At 38.9% G+C, this 15,677-nt stretch overlaps 2 protein-coding genes and 1 long non-coding RNA gene across 7 annotated transcripts in view; 2 read left to right on the top strand and 1 right to left on the bottom strand.

The window, feature by feature from the left end:
- The window catches only part of LOC135085659 (uncharacterized), a 354,394-nt gene that overhangs the window by 58,119 nt on the left and 280,598 nt on the right, over nucleotides 1–15,677 (bottom strand). The gene's annotated exons all lie outside the window — the stretch shown is intronic.
- Nucleotides 1–15,677, top strand: part of LOC135085684 (uncharacterized) — a 41,514-nt gene that overhangs the window by 15,855 nt on the left and 9,982 nt on the right. The window contains exon 2 of the mRNA XM_063980492.1: nucleotides 15,385–15,517. Coding sequence (XP_063836562.1) covers nucleotides 15,471–15,517 — 47 coding nt within the window. The 5' untranslated portion in view covers nucleotides 15,385–15,470. The remainder of the gene's footprint in view (nucleotides 1–15,384; nucleotides 15,518–15,677) is intronic.
- Nucleotides 4,654–8,086, top strand: LOC135085641 (uncharacterized). Of its 3 annotated transcripts, none has more exons than XR_010260179.1 (4): nucleotides 4,654–4,858; nucleotides 4,921–5,041; nucleotides 5,146–5,280; nucleotides 8,067–8,086. It is a non-coding gene; the product is annotated as an uncharacterized LOC135085641 (long non-coding RNA). The 3 variants fall into 3 exon arrangements; XR_010260177.1 differs by having other exon boundaries at nucleotides 4,656–4,858; nucleotides 4,932–5,041; XR_010260178.1 differs by lacking the exons at nucleotides 5,146–5,280; nucleotides 8,067–8,086 and adding an exon at nucleotides 5,125–5,139 and having other exon boundaries at nucleotides 4,932–5,041.

Raw genomic sequence — 15,677 nt, 5'->3', positions numbered from 1 at the left:
TTATTGTGGGGGAGCACCATCCTGCTGGTAGTAGAGCATTTGGTGTAACGCTAAGGGTAGGTACGTCATCAAGCATTTCGTCTAAGACGTCTTGCAGACACTCCAAGCACCATTTTGATTAAATTATTCGTTGTTTGAATACACTTCAGTCATTTTTGTATTATTTATAACGTGATTTGTGATTGATGGATTTCTCAGTTTTTTACAAAAGTGTCAAAAAGACATTTTAAAGACAATAGATTGCAATAGATATTTAAAAATACAATAAAAAGTAAAAAAGTCTCCATCGCCATCGCTAACAAGTGATGTGCATGCGTTACGATAGTTAGTGATGTGTTTAACAGATTGTCGATAAAATAAAATATTCAAAATTAAAAATCAAAATTTTCGGGCATTATTTTTTAACGGATTTGTGTTCAGTATCAGTAACATAGTTACCTCTGTAAATATGGCAAGAATGCAAAGTAACACCCTGTATAGCAAATGTTTTATGTTGCCAAATATTATATTCCAAATAATTTGTTTGGTCACATTGACACTTCACATACTTACCCACCGTTACCCACAAATCAAAGCATAAGGCACATGATCATGGTTTTCATAATAATTTTATGTAAAACATTGCAGAAAATAGTATGGTTGCAAAAAGTAGGTATTGCAGAAAATAGTAGGTTAGGTTAGGTTAGAACAGTGACCCTTAATGCGCGAAGGCGAGCGAAGCGTGCCGCGGCAGCGGCCGCCGAGCGCTAGAATCACCTCTATTGTTATTGAATCATTTGGAAATTTCGATACAAAGAATGAAATAAGGAAATTAATGTAGAACAAATTTTATATTAACTCCCCACTAAACAAAATAATAACCACAAGCTAATTTGTATACCATTCTATGCACCAATCAAATTATTTTGTAAATAGTTTATCGTGAAATATTTTTGCCTAATGAAACATTTGGCAAACCATACTTTGCCAAACAATAATTTGCTAAACAATAATATGCCAAAAAAAACATTTGCGAATTAAAAGTTTGCAATAAGTTGCTTTGCCAAATGAAAATTTGCGAAACGTTGTTTGCGATGTGATAATTTGGGAAACGTTTTTTGGCCAAACATTAGTAATCCGTCACAGTGTCGAAGCCAACTAGATCGCCGAACGAGCCAGCGCTATAACGTAATATTTTGTCTCTTTCTCTCATAGTATTGTTGTTTTTGGAGTAACAAATACCCTGTTTTTGGAGATAAAAGAACGCAAGATCGCGGTTCAGAATTTCGGTAAAACAAAAAATCGTATATGTCGAGATGTCACAGTGTCGTCGCAAATGGGCGATATTATGTACAATGATATTTATATCTATCGTCTAAAGGTGAGTGTAGACTAGAACATTTCTATGTAATGTTACGTTCTTGCGAGTACAAAATAGGTAACATAAATGACGTTTGGTTCGTTGGGTGCGATATTAGACATTTCATAGAGCGGCTTGATGTTCTGTTAAAAGTAAATGCTCTATCTATAGTCTGGTCTGCGAGCACACGTAGAATTTTGTTCAATGACCTCAAGCTACCCATCCTTATCGCTCGCGCGTAATTATGTTGCTGTCGCGCTCGCACACTCACTGCTGCTGCCTGTCGCACAGTCGCGACAGCAATTTAATTACGCGCGAGGGATAAGGATGGGTAGCTTGGGGTCATTGGACAAAATTCTACGTGCTCACAGACCGGGCTTTAGTCTATACTCAGCTTAATGTTTTAACGTAGGTTAGCTCGCCTTGGTTACAAAGCTGAGCTCCTTAGACAAAGTTACAAACGCGACAGATGTAATTGCGGATTCGTTTCGATCCGGCGTTGTCTTGTGTCGTTATTGTCATTAATGTTACTCAGTCTAGCCCTCTGAGTACGCATTTCGTTTTAAATACAAAAAATACAAATCATCACAACTATTTTCTATCAATAAGTTGCGATTTAATATTTTAGTAAGTTATGTTTCCACAGTATCCCAACTAATATTATAAATGCGAAAGTAACTCTGTCTGTCTGTCTGTCTGTCTGTCTGTCTGTTACGCTTTCCCGCTTAAACCTCGCAACCGATTTTGATGAAATTTGGCATAGAGATAGTTTGAGTCCCGGGAAAGAACATAGGATAGTTTTTATCCCGGTTTTTGAAACAGGGACGCGCGCGATAAAGTTTTTCTGTGACAGACAAAATTCCACGCGGGCGAAGCCGCGGGCGGAAAGCTAGTTGTAAATAATTTTAAGTTTCACAAATGTTAAAAAATTAAATTAATATAAATTGTTAAATCTGGCTACTTTTAGCGTACTACCTTTAGTGCATAGCTATCACCTGTCAATTTATTGCTGTCTATGAAGGGACAACACACTCCGCACAGCTCCGCACCGCACCTCCGCCACTGTCAAATTATATAGAAAAATGCTCCGAACGACTCATCTCCTCTCCGCTCGATATATTTCTGCTGAAGCGGAGCGGAGGGTAGAAACCGAAAGAATGTAATTTCCTGGTTTCCTGAATAATTTTTGATTGGTTATTTAAAAAATTCTGCGCTCCGCTCCGCCTTGGTGGGAGGGAACCGGGCCTAATGCCCGTAGTACAAGCTAAGCTTAGTTTGGCACCAGATTCCGCTGTTAAACTTTTCTAAACATAAAATATTATTAGTTATTAAATACATATTCACAAAACTTATTTTATGACACCCTGTGTTTACAATGCGCTTTAAAAAGTGATAAATGATTTAAAACTGTTTAAGGCGGTTATCACACTGCGCCGCGCTCCGCCGCGGAGCGCGTGATTTCATATAAAAAAAACCCGCGCGCGGACGCGTTGTCAGTGTGAAGTGCCGCGCGTGTTTTCTATATGTCACCGTAAGATTATAAAAATCGTTTGATTACAATCTATCTCGTGAGATTGTAAACTGTCGAAAAATTGTGAACCGTAACATATGATTGCAATTTAACGCATTATTTTTCGCTTTATTGTAATCTATCGATGGGAAGCGGTCAAATTGTGATCTCAGGCGCTGATTGGTTGAACGTTATGTGCCCCCCGCCATCCCGGCACTCGCCATATTTGTTTGTTATTTGGTTTGTTGTTAAATGTAAACTAGAATAGAATAAATAGAATAGAAAAGGTTTATTGACACAGTAAAAAAAGACACAATACAAAAAAACAACAAAAACACAAAATATGTAGGCTATCAAAACAAGTGGTGAGAAAAAACTGTGCCAATAGGCACCCGCTCAGCATTTATCGTGACATGCTCAAAAGGGCAAGTCACGAAGCTGGTCTTCCGCGGACGCCCTTGCTTATTGCGCAACCCTTGGAGAAGACACCGTCCAAAAATAATGTAACCGTAAATTATAATTAGTGAAAGTTCGATGTCTCTCCAGGGGGCACGCAACGCAGGGTTGTGTGTATAATTCGGTTACAGAGCCCCGACTACGGCAACTTCCAACGCCCACAATCCAGACGCGCTTCCGACTCCGCAATACGATTGGTCAAAACAACTGAAGTACGCTGTTGAACGACCAATCGTATCGCAGAATCGAGAAGCGCGTCCGGACTGCCGACGCTAAAAATTACCGCAATCGGGGCTCAGTACGCATCAAGAATAAAAAAAAAAAAAAAATACAAATAACTTATCCAAACAACACAAGAGAAGAATAAAAATAAAAAAACATAACAAGAAACATGCTCTCTAATCTGTGACAAGAAACAACAACAACAAAACCTCGAAAATCGAATTATTATATCGATTAATCGCACAGATGATATCGTAAGTATCGTAATAAATTAAAATTAATCGGCTTGACAACTCCAGTGTGTACTAATTATTTATTTAAGGTAATTGATTGATTATTCCAAAGAAAGACATTCCAAGTAAATAATGCTAAATACTGTTCATCGATAAAGATCGCATTACAGCAACTTTTTAATGCCACGGTTAAGTACACGACAGCGGTGGCAAAATGAAAGTTCCCAAAGCGGTGTAAAAAAAAAAAAAAAAAAAATAATTTAAAATAAAGAGAAAAAACTGTCACGGAGAGAAAAAAGGTTACCCAGCAATGATATTAAAGAACTATAGATATGTTACGTTCATAGAAATTACGATTTGAATCCGTGCCGAGCTATTCCAAATTGCACACATTGACAAATGTAACTGATAAGTGAAACAAAAGATACGAAATAGCACGCAAATGAAAGAGATAGCTATAGTTTTAACGATTCTGCACTAACTAATCTATGTCCGCAGCGCACGCATCCTTATCGCTCTAACGTCAAAACAAGATCGCTTTCTCTTTCTTAACTTGAACATGGCGCATGGCGTCTTGATTGTTTGCATAAATAATTGAAAATATAAATACTAAATAATTTTGCATAATCACATGTGGTAAGAGATCCCTTGTATTTTGTTTACTTTAGAGTCATAATTGGTACACTTTCGAAACACACACGATGGCATTTTTATTCATTTTGGTAAGAACACAGGAACTTACGGTGTGGTACGCACGCGATTGCGCACGACGCAGGCCACACGAAGACTAAACACAAGACGTCCCAATTGGGACGTATTTGAGTATTCACAGCGCGAGCGCTTATAACATATCTGCTTTTGTTTTTATATAATATCATTGTTACCCAGCAAATTAAATATTTAGAACAGCCATTAATTTTACAAATTTTCGCGAGAGACGTCATTTATGCCATGTGTTTGCCACGTAATAAAGCGAGAAAAGCTCTTTATTATTGAAATTACGGCAGGCGACAGCAGGAAGAGAGAGAAAATGTCTCGCGTGGATCCACCCCGCTCGCTCGTACCTAGCCCGGCAAACACGCCGCACCGCACTTCCCGGTAAGCATTACCTAACTGATGGTTATTTGGTTCTACGTTCCATTCCAATTGCATAATGGAAGGATTGTTTTAGGGTGCGCCAAAAAGCCGGGGAAACCGCCAGTCGAAGCTCAACCGGACGCTAGAAATTATTTATGCTGGGACACGCCTGCCAACGCACGCGCACGTCGTGTACATCCCCCTGTAAGTGCATCTGCGCCACTCGTCTTTTGCAGTGAGATAAAGTGCTTCCTTACATGAGTTTTAAAGGTGTTTCTGACAAGCAGGGCACGCAATGGCGGTGGCAGGTCGTTCCAGCACCGCGACGCAGCGAATCTGAAGGAGCCTCGAAATGCCACAGTGCGATGTCTTGGAGTAGCAAAGATGTGGGTGCACTGCCTCCTTGGATATCCGCTGTGGACCCACTCCAGCTTTAGGAATAGGTATTTAGGTTTCTTTGTAGTAATGACTCCAAACATCAAGGTGGCTAAATGAAGTCTTCTACGTGCCTCCATCTTCATCATATTTGCGGCATTAAGATAAGGGGTGATATGAGAGCGAGGCGGAACCGAAAAACAGAACCGCGCACATGCATTCTGTACTCTCTGGATAAGTCTGGATGTTCTTGACAGAAGGCACGGACCGTAAACAGAGTCGCAGTAATTAAATCTGCTGAGGACCAAGGACTCACAGAGTAGAATTCTGAGTTTCTCGCTCAGGTAGGGTCGCAACTTGTACAGGAGTTTGAGCCGATAGAGACTATTTCTTACACACTCCGCTACATAATTTTCAAATTTCAGATTACAATCCATAACAAGTCCCAGATTTCTGGCTGCGTCAACCCTTGCGATAGGTTCTCCGTCTATATTAATGTTTAGAGTTACATCTTTGAGTTTAGCAATGTTTTTGGGTGTCCCTATAACCAAGAACTGGGACTTTTTTGGGTTAATCTTTAAACAATTTGAGCTGCTCCAGTCAGAGATGCTGTTCAGGTCTTTGTTCACTTTAGCCACAGCAACGGCAAAATCAGCCGGTGCAAAAGAGAGGTACACCTGCAAGTCATCGGCATACAGATGGTGATGACAATTTGCGATAGTGTTAGTGATGTCGGCACTGTATAGGATGTACAGGATTGGTCCCAGAATGGACCCTTGAGGAACCCCGCGAGTAACCATTTGAGGTTGAGATCTCATCGAAGTGCCGTCCACCCTTCTCAACTCCACACACTGCAGTCGCTGGGTCAAATAACTGTGGAACCACTTAACTGAACCACTGTCGAGGCCATAATAGGTTAGTTTGGATAGCAGCAGAGAAATATTAATTGAGTCGAAAGCCCGAGAAAAGTCCAGTAGTGCGAGAATTGTTAGCATCCCCCGATCCTGAGCAACCAGCAAGTTATCGACCACATCCGCCAGTGCAGTTGTCGTGCCGTACCCTTTTCGAAAGCCAGACTGATAACGAGGGAGGATGTCATGTGCTTCAAGATAGTCAGTAAGTTGGTTACACACAACTCTTTCTAATATTTTTGAAAGGCACGGCAAGATGCTTATAGGTCGGAGTTCCTGAACTGTGATAGGCTGACTTGTCTTGGGTAGCGGTCTCACAACCGCAACCTTCCAATTCTTTGGAAATACGCCTTCCAATATCGATCGATTGACCATTGCAGTAATAGCCCCCAGCGAGTAGGGCAAGGTGAGCAAAATCATGTCCAGAGTAAGACCATCACTACCCTGTGCGTTTGATCTCAGACCCCTGATGGTCTTAAGGACTGAGTCCTCGTTAACTGTGTGTAGTGTGAAGGTGGCAGCGTTACTATGCCTATGATGCTCATAAAAGGTCAATTGTGATATTGTAACTCTGTTTTCACCTGGCACATTCAGGAAGTGTGTGTTGATCAGATCCGGGTCATTGAATGATGAAGGCAGGTCATCAAAGTTCTTTTTGTTTGGCAGTATAGTGCTTTTTAGGTTCCTCCAGAGCTGTTTTGAGTTGCTTAAATTATTGTTAATTTGCTTAGTAAAAAAACAGGTCTTCTCACATTCAATTGCATTCAAGACTAGGTACTTCATAGTTTTGTAACTGTTTTTGAGGTCTGAGGTTTTCTGCTGCTGGAACTTTTTGTGATAGTCATCTCTAACACGAATCATTTCCTTGATGGTATCAGTGATCCAAGGATGCGGGGGATGTTTGAATCTACGTGTTTTTATTGGAGCATGTAAGTCCATCAATCCCATGACACATTGTGTGAAGGCCTCCACGAGCTGGTCTACGTGGTCGAGACAGTTAAGTCTGAGACCACTCCAATCGACGGTGCTTAGGTCCCGTTCCAGTTGTTCCAAGACTATGTCCTTGAAAGGCCGGTATGTCACCCATCGGGGACTGATTTTCTCGGCTTTAATCCTGAACTCTGCCGACAGCATGGCGTGCCCTCCCAAATCCGGAGAATGCCTAACTGATACCCGGAGTGCTCGCAAATCTGTGCAAATCACATCAATTAGAGTCTCGCTATGGTCCGTGAAGTGAGTTGGCTCAGTCACTAATTGCTTGAGGTTTTGACTGTGTAAGCATTGCACAAGCTCCCTGCATCTCCCACTGCTCCCATCAAGCAGATCTATATTAAAGTCTCCAGTCAAAATTAGTCCATCCGCCCAAGTGAATGAGGCAATAGACTCAGATATCGCATTAAGAAACAACTCAGGATCCTGCCAAGGTGGCCTGTAAGCTGTGCCGACTACTATGACCTGATTGAGAATGCGTGTAGAAATCCACATCTGCTCTACCGATTCCGTAGTGCTGGGATGAGAACAAGATCTCACATTTATACCTCTCCGTATGTAGAAACCTACCCCACCCCCTCGGCCTCTCCTAATGTGGCATGGCCTCGGGGTATGTCTCAGTCGGTAATCAGTTAGCTTAGGAGCCCTGTCTCCCTCCCCAGCCCTCAGCCAGGTCTCGTTTACAGCCATTATATCCGGAGCCAAGTCATTCATTGCTACTATAAATTCCTCCTGTTTAGTACAGAGAGACCCCGCATTGAAAAAACCAACCAATAAATTCTTTAACCCCAGGCCTGTGATGTTTGTACATTATATAAACAACATTGAACTGCCTTAATGAGATGGTCTTTATGTGTAAATACATTACTCAAATAAATAAATAAAATTAATTTGAAAAAGTTAATATTTAGAATAGAGATATAGTCTTTAAAATTATGTTTCTTTTTTCTCAGCAATATCCTACACTGGAACAACTTGTGATAGTGTGAAATTGTATCACCGCTGGAAATTATCAGTACCGAACCAACAACAACGAGACAAAAAAGCGATAAATGAAGCATATAAAACAAATTTTGGGTAAGCCAGTTGTTAGCAAAAGATGCTTTGATACTATTGGTTTTACAAAGAATGTGTGACTTAGTAAATATTTTTATTATTTTACAGTCGACCGCCAGTCATTGCGCCGGGGAGCCGAACACCCTCACAACGTCCTCCATAGAGCGCAGCTGGAACACCTGCGCGCCGTCGCCTCTACGAGCGAAAACGCGGCCCCTCCTAGTCCAAGTGTACTTCCACTGGAGACGACGGCACTCCTCCCGAACCCGGTGAAAGAGCTGGCGATTCAGCCGGGTCAGGCGCTCATTGATGAAAACTCTCGCTCCACCCTCGCCGGTGTTTAACTATTGTTTTTGTGATTATAAATTAATTTCGTGTTAAAAATAATTCGTGTTAAAAATAACAAATCTATAGAATTAGTTATGTAAAATTATTGTGGACGTAAAAAAATCTGTGATAAACTAACGAATTAGTGCTAGTTTCCGAACATAACGTAAATTACATAAATTTTTCGTGTTTTAATATTTGTATGCGTGTGAACTTAAGTGATCTCATTGAATACTATTTGCCATGTCGGATATTGAGCCTGGTCAACAAAATACCTCTGAAAAAACAGGTATTGTTAATCCAAACGAATTTACCATAGAGTAACAAAAATATTACAGTGGGCATAATGAAAATAGTAAAAAATTAGAATGGACAAATCAAAGAATACAAAGTATAATAAAATTGTTAGATGAGTACAGCATAATTAAACCTCAAGGTATTTTAATTTGTGTTACAGGACAAAATGATTGATTTTTTATAAGTTTTTTTTTTATAATTTCCCAATTTCAGTTCGTGTTTGAGGACAAAATAACCGTTTTTGTGTTTAATTTTATTTTTTGTTACACGACAAAATATTTTAAAAAAAAGTGTTTTTTTAATATTTCCAATTTTATTTTATGTTTAAAGACAAAATAATTGTTACCTACTAAATAATAAATGAATACTTGAAGAATTTTTAAAGTGTATTTATTTTATTTAACTAACACCTCTATTTCACTTCTAACTCTGTGGGGACAAAGAACGGCTGGTCGTGATTGGTCGCTCTTACAATAAGACCGACCAATCAGGAAGAGCTTTCGGACAGTTGACAATTTGACGCGGGACAGATTGTAATTTTACAGTTTCACTTCGATAGATTACAATATAGCGAAAAATAATGCGTTAAATTGCAATCATATGTTACGGTTCACAATTTTTCGACAGTTTACAATCTCACGAGATAGATTGTAATCGAACGATGTTTGTAATCTTACGGTGACATATACAAACTGAGGTACTTGCATACAATAATTAAATCTGTCGTCCCGCGCTCCGTGGCGGAGCGCGGCGCAGTGTGATAACCGCCTAATAGTGTATAATTATTTTTGTAAAACCTTTTTTTTTAATTATAAATTGCTTGAAAACGGCTGTGATTTTTTTTTATAATGAAAAGTAACTAAAGGTCATAACTAGACATCGGATTATATGCACTATCAAAATGCCAAAATATGCATGCAAATATGCACTAAAAAAGGGCGAAATATGCACAAAATATGCACAATCAAAAAAAACATTATTAGAATTAACTTTATTTTCACAATACATAATTAATTAATTATATAGGTACTTATTGGTTGTAATTCTTGTGACAATATAAATATAGTAAAAAATATTAATAGTGACAATGGAAAACTTCATGGAATGGTCATTCATTTTCGCTCCGCAACCCCCCCCCCCCCCTCCGTATGAAGGTTACTTTTTATTCAAAAAGGTTACATTTTTTTATATTTCTGGTAATTTCTGACAAGACCCGACTGGCAACACTGGCGGATCGCTCTCAATGCGCTCTCGCAGTGCGTGCGAGGGCGATGTGTTGATGTTTGGTGTGGGGACGGCGGCGAAGTACAACACGTCTAACACGTATAAATACTAATATAAGCACTGTCAATGAAAAAGTACCAAAATATGCAATAACGCTATAAAAATAGCATTATATGCGTTTGCATATGCAATAATGCAAATGCATATAATCCGATGTCTAGTCATAACACACTTATCAACCTGAAAAGGGATCAACACCGTATCACCTATGGTATAACCTCTCGCCACGCTGTCAACCGCGAGGCGGGGCTGAATTTCACGAAAAGTAAAATGATTTAGACCGGGTTGCTACAATCAGTCCTAAGCCAAATCTGTCCATCAACTGTGAATAAATTTCACTATGTTTTTGGTACCATGAGTGCACCCGCATTCACTCCGAAGATATCCGAACGTTAAACGCTCAGATCATAGAAAGAGAATAGATATGAAGTCGCGCGTAACTACAACGAGAACCAGTGTCCCCACATTTCCCCCACCACAGCTCCCACACACACATTCAACTGTGTAAAAACAAAGCGACTGAGAGTCTACGACAACATGTGCAACCGGCTTAAAAGTGCTGTGATTGGCCAGAAGGCGTGCCTTATGGCCAATCAATGGCCGCGTGACGTGACGCACACTTTGAAAAAAGCAATTAGAGAGAAGAAAGATAAAATGGAGTCGATAAGATATCGATACTTTAAATCCTGGGGGCAAGGCTCGAAATTGGTTTAAAAAATGCTTGTATGAAAACCTTTTTATTATTATACGTTATTATTATGTTCTTTAACGATTTTTGCATAAAGGAGTCAGTTCCATTTTGTATGGACGAAAAACTCAGAATCAATTATTGGGACTAAATGAAGTTACCTTATATTAATTTACTCCAACCAAAGCTCAATGTCGTTATCGATGGAGTATAGAAGTTATAGACTGACAAAGTTTGTATGAAAAGTCATGGGTTAAGTAGGTACTTGCGATTTTTACCAGTATTTACAATATTGGTAATATATTATTATTTACTTTAATAATAATAACAGGATCACTGTAATTATTATTAACTACTATCGCGCATTAACTTTTTAATTATTACCGAAATTCGTACCGCCTATGTTTATCAAAAATAATGCCTATATTAGGCTTTCAACTAGCTCTTATAGTAATTACATAGTTGACAGTTACTAATCCCTTCTACTATTGTTATTGTTTTTGTAAAAACTTAAAAATCGCAAGCAACTCATGATTTTTTCATTCAAAATTAGAAAATAGAAAATAATAATTTACTTCTATTTATCGATAATAGGAAACCGTATTAGAACACGAGCCCTGCACTATGTTACGACCGGCACATGCGGCCGTACTGTGTATTTTCACGCGTCAGTGGATATCGGAAGAAATAAAATACATTGCGCAGTAGTTACGCATGACATAAAGTGGTTGCTAACTAAATCGTCAATGTACAACGTGTTTGAATTTTTATCACCACTAATTTCGATATCGCAGTAAATGTCACGGCACTGAATTCGTTCGTAAAAATGTTTAGTTTTTTTTATTTATAAGCAAAATACCAATGGATTTGCAATACTTACATGTGGTAAATGACTTAATTGTTCCTGTAGTTCTTCGTTTCACTTATGTTATTGCACGTTACGACGCATTATCCAACAATATCGGAGAACATTTCCTCAGTACGACCACAGAATAAGTAATAGTACAGGTACAGAAGGATTACTCCGCAAGACGATTTAAATAAATGCGAGTCTTGCTACGACGCGATACAGTGGAATTCAGCTCGCACAGCACTAAGTACCTACAATTTTATTCACCTACAAGTTTTGTCTCTTTCTATCGCGTGCCTCTGAACTCTTCTTACGCTGTTAGGGTTGCTGTCTAGTAGTGTCTAGTAAAAAAATAATTAATCTACTTATTTGTAATGAGGTACGTATGTAGGTAAGTACGCATTGATTATGGAAAATCTTGAGAGGCCTTTGGGAGAGGCCTTTGTCCAGCAGTGGACGTTATTTTTGGCTGAAACGAACGAACGCATTCTGAGCAGTAGACATGGTAGGTTAGGTTCCTATACTATCCTAAGAATTATTGATTACCTACATGGCCAACATACCTTTCAGCATCTTTGGGAAGCGAAAAAAAAGATAAATCCGGTAGATTTCTTTTCGAATTTAAACACCTGAACGCCGCACAATAATATTTCTTTCTCTTTATGTCCATTTTTAAATAATACTTCGATCATAGAATTAGGTACTACAACGCACGCTAGCGTCCTGGACGGGCGCGCGCGTGACACTCGACTGATATAATACCCGCCGGCGGGGCGCTTCGCTGTAGGTAATTATCGGATGTACCGCGCGGAGTGAGCCAGGCCTGGTACGACTGAATCGCGACTAACCTGGCGTCGCGGGCGATGTTCGTTTCTGGGCATATCGCGGAGACACGCGCCACGCCCCCGTTTCACATCTATTCCCTTCTATGATCTGAGGTTAAACGTCACCTATAACGTTCGGATATCTTCGTATTCACGTATTTCTGATATTCGGCTTGGCCGAAGCTTCGGCTGGTTTATGGCAGAAAACGAAAATATAGCCGAATGTCCATTTATGTACAAAAATGGCCCAAAAAGTAGGTAAACGAATATTCGGTCGGTAACTAAATATTTTAATAATAATTCCTGAACAATAACTACATCGCAATCCTGTGTCCCTGAACGAATTAGTTATTTTCCTTTTATTACCCGACTGCACCAGAAAGAGGGTTATATTTTTCGAGTGTATACAATATGTGGGTATACACGATGAATGTATATATGTAAAAAAGCTAGTAACTTATAAATGCATGCGGGTGAAGCGGAGGGCAAAAGCTTGTAAAGAAAATGCCGAAGCCAATTCCCAAAGACAGCAGATATTGAAATTACATTATTACGAGTATTAGGTATCAATAATACGCTTTAAGGAAACAAAATGTTGGGTTTACTGAAGATAATAATTTATAATAATAAATTATCACTTTATTTCGTTCTCCACAATACCACATTGTGTTTCGTACGACCACGATTTAGCACGATATGCGGATAATACCCGTATACAGGGTGGAATTTTGTAATGCCACCTGGAGGGAAAGTACTCTTAATATTGCAGATAGAAAATTTTCCTCAATGAAAACATTCCTTTATTTTTTAAAAGAAATAGAACTGCATTCAAAGATTTCGAAAAAAATGCTTGCCACACCCTGGAATCGAACCAACTAGAATCTGTTAAAAAAACACAATAAAAATGCATCGATCGTTAGGGTTAAGTATAAGGATGAAATCTCTCTAACAACTTGATAAATCAAATGAATGGAAAACCATGAAATCTTAAATTATTTTAATTATGTAGGTACAGAAAATTGTCTGTTATGGTTTGAATTTCCGATTTTTTTCGGAAATCTTTGAATGCATTTCTCTTTCTTTTCAAAAATAAAGGAATGTTTTCTTTCAGTAAAATTTTCTATCTACAGTATTAATAGTTACTTTCCCTTCAGGTGGCATTACAAAACTCCACCCTGTTTAAAAGAAGCGACCGAATGTCTTTAGGACAATATTTTGAGCCGAAACACACAGCGCTTTCCGGCGTCGCACCGCTAAAATTTCACCGTACCGCTCGTGTTCCCGCCACAGATAAATATTTCTACAACCCAATCGAGTTGTAGAAATATTACTCTCCCTCGCACTCACCCGCACACCTCCCCGCGTTCGCCGTGTCAGCACAGTACATTATATCTACTGTGGTGTCAGTCTTAGAGCGTCGATGTGACGTCACGGCAGCCAGGTGCGCAGTAACTCGATCGGTACGGCTAGCACGAAAAACTTTCGAGTTCGAATCGCCATCATAAGATTTAGTACGAAAACTTCAACAGCGCCAGAAATGGTTGCACGAAACTTGTTTTGAGAATCAAAATTGTCACGTTATTGTTTAATTCGAAGGTTGAGTATCGAATTTTGTCGAATAAGCAAACGATTCGAAGACGAAAGTTATTCATGCTAGAGATACGGGTTGTATTGACGGATTCGCTCTCAAGATAAAAAGTTTCTTAATCCTATCCTAACAATAAACCATGGCCACAGTACTGAGTAGCTGTTGTAGGGCTAAATACATATAATTACTCATACAATCATCGCCTTCCAGTGAAGTGTGTTGTTTCCTAACAGTGGACTGTAAAGTTCCAGTTATGTTCACTTATTTAGGAATTATAATAATATTTTCCACGTTCGGGCATGCCTATGCAGGTCAGTGTTATACCTACCGTATTTATTTAAATCTATACTAATATTATAAAGAGGCAATGTTAGTGTGTTTGTATATTTGTTAAATTGTAAGGGGTAATCTCGGGATCTACTGAACCGATTTTAAATATATGATTTAAACAGTTGTGTGTAGTATTTTAAAAACCATTTCGAACTAATTTTGATCCCTTCACAATTCAAAATTTCATAAATGTAGCTCAAACAGTGTAATCGAAACTATATTGCAATTATACATATATTATACATTTACATAATATAGGACAGTATTTCAACACAAGGAAAACATACAAACTATTTATCCTTATGTCTATTGTTGACTAAACATAACTAGTTAGTTAGTTACCTAATTCTTGTACACTTTAAACCATAATAAAAAAAGGCAACTAGTGTTAATTCGAAACTTTATTTTATTTTATTATATTTAGTTATGATATCATCACAATATAATATTACGTTAAAAAACCGAAATAGTCACTGATTAATCACGAAATATCAGAAAAGATAACACCTACAGGTAGGTTCCATAAAGGGTGTAGACATCCGCCACACATTCGGTAAGAACGAATTTTGCGAAACTCTACCCCTAAGGGGGTAAAACGGAGTCCACGCGTACGACGAAGTCGCGGGCTGCCGCTAGTTACTAATACAGGGTGTCCCAAAAAGTAGTGTCAAGCCGAAGCCCAGAGGTAGAGCATTGCTAGGGCTACCCGAATCACCGCGTGATAGTTTTCGAGTTAGTATGATTGTTATTACAACATAGAGGATTTTTAACTTTTTTAGTTTACATTCGTGTTATGGATGAATCAGCTAGGCCTAGTATAAAAAAATCAGACATGGACCTTAACTATTCGCGCCACAGTGACCAAAAAACTACATAAGAAACAGAAATTTAAATCAATCATAACTCGAAATCTATAAAAAATCGCGGAACATACATGCGGGTGATTGCCCTAGTTGCTCTACCTCTGGGATTCGGCTTGACACTACTTTTTAGGATACCCTGTATAGTTAAAAATTGTGTTTTTCAGATGCTACAGTATTTAATATAGACAGCGTTATAAAAAATCAACTAACTAAATGTGGAAACGATATAATCGTACGGGAGGGTGATACAATGAAATTGACTTTTCAATCTCCGAGTCGTTATGTTAATTTGGCATTGTAAGTATAATTCGATCTTTAAGGACGAAGCACACTTATCAACCCGGAAACGGATCGTAACTGTATCAACTCGAGGCGGTCAGTATTCTGTGTATGAAACTCCACACTGCAACGCACACTTATCCGCACCGTAACGTTAACGCCTCGCCTCGCGGCGAAA

The sequence above is a fragment of the Ostrinia nubilalis genome, chromosome 29, assembly GCF_963855985.1.
Source record: "Ostrinia nubilalis chromosome 29, ilOstNubi1.1, whole genome shotgun sequence".
NCBI lineage: Eukaryota > Metazoa > Arthropoda > Insecta > Lepidoptera > Crambidae > Ostrinia > Ostrinia nubilalis.
This window is presented reverse-complemented; position numbering and strand designations above follow the sequence as displayed.